Here is a 7,949-nt window from a genome sequence, read left to right as displayed (position 1 = left end):
AAGGTGTGACAACACAGCCCTGAGGTTTTCCAGTTCTGATTGAGTTCATAGACCTGTTAAATAGTAAATTGACTTTATTTTGTGCTATATCAGTATTTCTAAACTTTTTGGACTCAAGTCTAGGAATAAAGTGTTCTTTTTTTTTTTTTAAGAACATATGGAACAAACAAATTTAATGTTACATAGATTTTTTTAGGGCTTTATGTAAAAAACATGTTCAATTCTAAATAATTTTATGGGGAATCTACTTTATCTAAATAATAAATATTCCCAAGAAATTAAGATCCTGATGAGTCATTTGTCAGATTAAAAGTATCTTTTTAAAACTGCCTTCGGGTAGGTATTAGACATATTTTTGATTAAGCCCACATTTCTGTTTATAAAAATATTTTGTATTAGTCTGATGTAAGTGGAAAATGATTGTAGTTACCAGAAATTAAGGCTTTCAACAGATTGTTTCACTTAATGATAAAGTTCCTAAAATAAATTGACTCGTCAATAATATAATTTATTGAATTATAACTATTATTATAATTCAATAAATAGAAGTTTAGTGGAATGGCCCCTTTAATATATCAGACGTGAGAACCTCCATCAGCGCAGCTGATCAGTTTTTTCATGGCGTATTTAAAACCCACACCGAGAGCACGCATGCGCTGTTTGGATTCTCGCTTTTCCATAGCATCATTTTTATCCGTTATCAAAACATCTTTACTTTGTATTCGTGAATTTGACCGAAAACGCACATTAAAAATTACGGAAGCTGCTGTTTATTCTTTCAAAATAAGCCTTTTGGTTCTGTAGCTCTGAATAAATTGAGCTGTAAGATTTCTGTACTCTATCAACTTGTCTATTAAATGCTTTATTATGTAATCACTGCGTTTCAATTTTGCTAAAATCTTGTCTTAAACCAACTTTCTAGTCATGTTCGCTCGATGTGGCCGAGCTCAGGTTCATTTGAACTTTTATTGTGAAACCGGAAATGAAAGTTAGGTTATTGTTGCTAACTTGACCAGTTCAGCACCTGTTCTATAGCTGTCAGTCTGCGGGGCGATGCTGGCCGTCTGAATCCGAACTGAACGCACACAGACGGGATCTCTGTGGTAAGTTAACACGGCAGAATCATCTGTCCTGTCTGGAGCCGTCAGTTTTAATAATAAACAGAGGCTTATCTAGCTGCAGACAGGAAGGCTGTCAACGTTGCTACCGTTTATTTCACTCGGTTATTCGGTGCAAAAATGTAATTCACCCTCTTCATTGCGCTTTTTATTTTTTGCACTCACCGTTTTAAAACGGTAACAAACGTTGACCCGGTTTTTAGCTTTGGATCAAAGAATTAATCTTCAATTAATTATTCATTTTCTCACCATATATATATATTGCAGGTAATTTTAAGAGTTTGCTTAGTAAAGTCGGGGCAGGCGGGAGGTGTGTGTTAATGGTTCTGGTGGATGAGTGGCCCAGTAAAGGTGTAGTAAGCCTCAATCCGCCTCCGTTTAGTAGCTAATCTGTTTTGGATGGAGAGGTGGGCGGGGCTTGCAGGTAGCGCGCGCGCCCCTCTGTAGAAACGTCATCAGATTCTGACTGTTGATCCAGAACCAGAGCACCGTGTTCCAGCATTTATCAACTTCATTTACCCCAATGTTGCGTCTATTTCCCCCGTCAGTTCAAATGCAGACGCCAGTCGACTGTAGAGGTGTGGCGGACCGCAATAAAAGACTAACTGTTCCTATTTTATTTAACTAAAAAGGTTCTGCTAGCGTGAATAAATTTAAATGTACCCAAAGATGGATCGAGTACCCCCCGCCCTCCCAATTTTTTTTTACATAAATAAGAGTAGCACTACTTTAACTTTATATTTTTTTCTCAAGTAAAAGGAAAAACTGTTCAAGAAATTACTCAAGAATAAAATAAAATAAAAAACCCGTTAAAATGCTACTCATGTACTGAGTAACTGCATATTAGGGCTTTATAGGTAGAAAAAGGCATAATTTGAACTTGCTGTCTCTCACAAAAGCAGTGAATTTCCACACAAAAATAGCTCAGACATTTTGTAGAAAACACCTGAACATTTCTGAGTTTGAAAATGTGGGGGATTTTTTGCTAGAAAAAAAACACAAAAACTTTGAGATTAATCTCAGAAAAGTTCAGATGTTTGAAACGGACAAATTTCCAACTTTTTTAAAGTTTGTTTTAAGGTTATTCATAGCAAATATTTTGACTTTTCAAACTGGGGAAGATTTTTAGAAAATTTTGGGGATTAATTTCAATATTTCTGAGTTTTCTTTTCTTGCAGATTTTCAATTTTTGAAACTCAGAAGTTACTCTTTTTGTTTCTATCTACAATGGCCCTAATATGCCGCCGTAGAGTAATTGATCAGAAAATCTGATTTAATATTTAAAAATGATTTCATCAGACACAAAGATATCTCCCAGTTTTGGTCATTTAAAGACTAAAACAAAAAAATATTACAAAATAATAGATTCAGACAGAAGCACTTTCCAAATCATAAAAAAATGTTTGAAACCAATACTTAGTCTATAATGCGTATTTTATGTCAGAAGAAGTACTTCCAGTGCACACATTTAGCTTTTTCCTCATTCAGTGTAGTTACAGGTAGTAGATTATGCCAACTTTACTGAAGTAAGAGTAGCAATACCTTATAACAAACATTGCTCAAGTAAAAATAAAAAGGACATGATAGTAAAACTACTTCTAAAAGTATTTTTTTCCCAAAATTTTTCACAAGAAACTTTTTTTCTCACTGTCTGAATATTAAATCAAATCAAATAGACCCATACCTGTTTGACACAATGAAAACTTAAAATAAATCAGCAAAAATATCAGCAGGAAATGTCTGGTTCATCCTTAGGAAGAGTTTCCAGATGCATGAAGGTTCATTGTTCATCAGTTATACTCATGATGGGGATGTCTAACCATCTACCATCTCAGGAAGGAAACGGGTTCTGTGTCCCAGACATGAACGTGTTTTGGTCCAAAATGTGCAAATGGACTCAGACCTCCATTTTTGGCGACATGTTTCATAGTTTGATGATAACACAGTGACCATTCTAAAATTTGGAGGAATAAAGTGGATACTTGGTAGCACCACCCCAACTGTGAGGTTGAATAGCTCTGAGCTCTGAGGTTTTTCCTTTTGTCTAAATTTCCAGGATTATTGCTTCCAATAAGACTGGATACCCAGAACCATGGTGACCAAGAAGGTCAGGACAGAATATATGAAGAAGTTCAGGGATCCCAAATGGGAGACGTTCTCTAAATGCTACGAGGATTCTCTGAAATACCGCCTGACCCGGCGAGTGATGGAGCATTCCCACAAGCCGTGGATCTGGGAGGGCTGGGAGACCGCTTCCAACTCCAGCGGCTGGTCCACTCCGAGACTGACCAGAAACAAGGTCGCTCCTCTGTCGCTGCCGCCGCCACCGCCGCTGCCACCCGCGTGCTCAGAGGTCAAACAGAAGCTGATGGAGGTGAAGACCAGTCTTGATTTGAAGCCAGAGGTCAAACAGACTGAAGAGGAAACGGGAGAAACTCCTGTTGTAGACGTTGCACCAACAGCAGGTTTGGAAACTGATTTCTTATGATATTGACTGATTTATCTCTGTTTGGTAGTTTTGTCTGTGTTACTCAAACGAGGAAGAACCGATAAGATGTAACTTTGGATTTTCAGGCAGACACAAACCTATTGCCCATTATGTTAGCTATCGGAGTCTTTTGTGCGTCCAGTTATGAAAACTAAGAAGAACACTTGCTGTAGCTTTAACAAGGATTTAAATGTTGAGTGATCTTAGCTCCTTACTGGTTCAAGGTTGTTTAGTTCAAATGGAACCACTTGGTTTTAAGCCCTAAACCAAACAGTGGTATCAGTAAAGTCTCATTTCAAGCCTGCATTCAGTCTCCATGGTAACCGACTGCTGTTCAGTGGAGCCACATCCTACTTATCTATCTACCATTCATCACCAAAGTCCTCCGTTATTTTTGAGTTTTTCTTTAATTAAAAGGTTTTTTCTCATGTTTGTTTGAATCAGATGTTTTAGAAAATGGCCTAAACGGGCCTGGGACAGTTTCTGCATCCATACCTCCAGACACCAGCGGCCCCTCAGACGACACAGCGACAGACAACAGGCCCGACAGTTCGGATTCATCTGACGAGAAGCCGGTGAACCCAGCGCCGAGACGACGCCACCGCTGCCGCACCCCTCGCTCTGTACCGGCGCAGCAGGACAGTTCCCTGGAAGAAAAACTAGCTGTGGTCCAAAAGCCGCCGAGAGCCAAGAGCCAACCGGCAATAAGCAGCAAGGCGAACCGCAGACCGTCCAGCAGGATGGACGGGACCGAGAGACAACCAGAGGTAAACATACAGACAGCACTTTTAAATAACCATACGTTAAGTTCTTTGTTTGTATCCACTTTTAGCTGTGATTAACTTCCAGTTTTAGGTTTGGGGCTTTTATTTTGAAAGGATAACTTCCGGTTTCTATCTTAAGGAATGGCAGCTGAACAACGTAGCTTTTGGAATCACTGTGAAAACCATTCATACCCCTTCACTGTCTCACATTTTGTCACACTACAAACAAAAAGCACGGCGTATTATAAAGTGAAGGCAAATTGAAACATAAACAAAAATAAAAACAACTTTCACATTCTTGTAGGGGCTGAATGCAAGGGCATGTTACACAGTATTATTTTTCTCTGAAAATTTGGTCTGTCACAAATTTTCAGATAATTTCCAGAAGTTATTGCAATAAGCAATGATATTGTTTTTGTTTTGAGACCATTTTCAAGTAATATGGTAATAATCCCATAATAATGCAAGAACATACTCTCAAATGTTGATTAACTTTAAATGCAAATGGACATTTACAATTGGAACTGGAAGACACTTTAAATATCCAAAATAAATAAGAGAAAACAACAGAAACAACAAATATATTAATTATAAGGTCTCTATAAACAAATTGTCCTTCAAAAATGTGCTAGTTGAGACCAGAACACCAGACTGAAGACTTTTATTGTCTAGGTTTTGGTAGAAAGAAAGAAAAGAAAACCAATAAACAATGCAAATGGAAATTATTGATATAATTTTACTTTATTATGAGGTTAATTGATTTATGGCGACAAGCCTTCTGAAAATATAAATTTCCTTCCACTTCCCAAACATGTGCCACTTTGGGTTTCACATAAAATCCCAGTAAAGTTGTTGAATGTTTGAAGCCTTTATTTATTAATTTCTTTGCCTTTGGATCCTAAAGTTTGATATTTTTTTTAAACTTTAGCTATTTTTTCTTTTCTTTAAATTGTGTATTTACAGACTGACTGAGTGTATCTCCAGTGTTTTCTGTGCAGTTCTGTGGTTCAGATCTGCACATCTCTGGTTATGAATGAACTCCACAGTATCACTCTGATTTGATAATAATGTTGCTACAAAGTGTTTCTTCCTCTCAGCGATACTTTAGTAGAATAAGTTTAAAGTCTGAGGACACCTGAGATCCGGAGCGTTGTCACCAAACTCCCTGCACACATTAATAATAAAACACACACTGTGAACTTTCCATCAACGAAGCCCTCTGGCTTTTTCCTCCCAGAGCAACATGTCCGCCGCCGGCGTCCAGACGCAGCCCAACAGGCGCAGCTCTAATCTGGACCGTCGACGGGCCCGGTCGGCCGACCTGGAGAAGACGCGGCGGTCCCAGCTAACGATGGCCGCTGCTGACGACCGCTGGATGACAGAATACATGCGGTGCTTTTCTGCCCGGCTCAGGTAGAGGCCGGATCCATAAAGAACCCACGTTTACCCAGCAGCGGACGAACGTGAGGAGCTGCAGACTGTTCAGCTGATGGAGCAACAGGCTGGGCAGCAGGTTGACTCGGTGGTGAAGAAGTTAGCAGGAGAAACTAAAATTATTCAAACCCCTGGCAAAATACATAAAAGATACCAAAAGTTCCTTCTAACTGGAAGCAACGTTAGCAGAGCGTCCTCTCATCCTTAAATTCATTAATCGCGGGTCTTAAATTTTGTCTTGACAGGACTATTCAATCACAATATATGTGGTTTATTTTTCTTCTGTCAAATAAATGTTTGAGTTGCACAGACATTTTTATTCTATTCTGACTGTAAGTTTACTCAACGCCTACAGTCATTGAGTAATAATAAGCTAGCTAGTAGTAAGCTAGCTTATTACCAGCGGTAATAAGCTAGCTTACTACCAGCTTAAGCTAGCTAGTAATAAGATAGCTTATTACCAGTGGTAATAAGCTAGCTTATTACCACTGGTAATAAGCTAGTAGTAAGCTTACTATCTTATTTTGCATCTGTAATGGAGAAGCGTATGTTCGTTTTCACCACTGGCTCACAACTCATACGATGCTACGTAAAGTTTGTGCATAAAAAAACAACACAGCACTACTACATTAAATATGCTACTTTCTTTTGTACATTTCTGTTCATAATGGTTATTAAAATGTCTTAAAAAGCCTTAAATTTGAGTTGTTGAAATCTGCAGGAACCCAGATTAAGTCTTTTTTTACTTGAATCTGATAGGAAAACCTCTGAATGGAGCTAAAAGTTAGGCTGGAGCTCATCACAACAGGAGAATCATCAAAACACCAGGGAAAGTCAGGCCGAAAGCTGCTCAACAACCAGAATAAGAGCTTGACTGTAAATCAAGTCTTTTCTGTTAATCTTGGGGAAGATTATGAGTAATTTTGAAACGCAATTTTAGTAAAACAAAATAAAAGCAGATCAATACTTCTGCATCTGAAATCTCCTGTCATCACTGTATCTAAACATTATCAATAAGAGTTAAAAAGATGATGTTTGCCAACAATTACTCAGCATATCCCTGCTTGCTTCTTCACTTCAGAGGCAGCTGAGATGTAATGTTGCATCAGTGAATCTCTGCTGCTGTGGATAAAACACCAGAGGCGTTTTCACCTGCAGAAAACAGAAATACTCTTGTGGTGTAGAAAAGTAAGAAATGAAAAGATCTCAGTGTCTGAATCTCATTTCTGTAGCTGAGCAGGAACAGAAGTCAGATGCTGCAGATGCTTTCATGTCCTGTGTGGTTTTGCCTCGATGGCAGGGATTCAGTGAGCGCTACGCTGCCCGGTCTGCACTGCGTCTGTGTGAGCCGCGAACAAGGATCTGGGATTTCAGAGAAGCTTTTTTAAGCTTTCCAGTACAGACTTTAAGAAAGTGCTAACATGCTACTGTCTGAATGTGCAGGAACTCATTTCTCCAACCGCTGTACTTTAAATGAGCTTATAAAAAGTCGTTCCTGTTTTGTTTTAATTCAACTTTTCTCTCACTCAAAGGCAGCTGAGCTTTTCCAACTCTGAGGAAACAGAGAGGACCAAATTAGAATATTTTTGATATCCGGTTTGTATTTTGGGAATAAGGACTTCTAGTTTAGAGGTTAATAAAGAACAGATAAATATAACTTATCATCTAAAATCAGTATTGTATTCTAACAGAAGATATATTTACGCTACGCTGGCCTTATAGTTGCTAAATGAACCTCACTTTATTTAAAACTGGAGATAAGCTGTGGAGGTGGGCAGGTTTTATTTAGGTAAGATGCATCGAAATGGGACGTAACGTAACATTTCATCAAATAATGCTTTATTTATCTGAAAGGGAAATTTAAATGATGTCGTAAAGAAATATCATCCGAGTATCTTCAAAGAGTCATTGTGGGTGGAGATGCTGTGAGCAGGAAGGATCTCAGGTAGCAGTCAGTCTTCCAACACATCTGAAGAGGCTTCTGACTGAAGACTCTATGTATAATAATACTTTATTTGTATAGCACCTTCTTAAACAAATGTTAAAGTGCTTTACATTTAAAATACAAATGAAAACATAATAAATGACACAAAAGTATACCAAATCAATTAAAATATATCACAGTGAAATAATAAAAATACAAAA

At 38.1% G+C, this 7,949-nt stretch overlaps 1 protein-coding gene across 1 annotated transcript; it reads left to right on the top strand.

Moving 5' to 3' along the window:
• The first annotated feature begins 3,184 nt into the window (after window positions 1–3,184).
• On the top strand, window positions 3,185–5,953 carry ccsapa (centriole, cilia and spindle-associated protein a). Its single transcript, XM_014973716.2, has 3 exons — window positions 3,185–3,583; window positions 4,051–4,373; window positions 5,608–5,953. The coding sequence occupies exons 1-3, from the start codon at window positions 3,211–3,213 to the stop codon at window positions 5,785–5,787; spliced, it is 876 nt and encodes a 291-aa protein (XP_014829202.1). The 5' UTR covers window positions 3,185–3,210; the 3' UTR covers window positions 5,788–5,953.
• Window positions 5,954–7,949: the final 1,996 nt, after the last annotated feature.

Source organism: Poecilia mexicana, unplaced genomic scaffold, assembly GCF_051168715.1.
Source record: "Poecilia mexicana isolate PSO_F unplaced genomic scaffold, ASM5116871v1 scaffold_1, whole genome shotgun sequence".
NCBI lineage: Eukaryota > Metazoa > Chordata > Actinopteri > Cyprinodontiformes > Poeciliidae > Poecilia > Poecilia mexicana.
The sequence above is the reverse complement of the archived record's forward strand: the minus strand, read 5'-3'. Positions and strand labels throughout refer to the sequence as shown.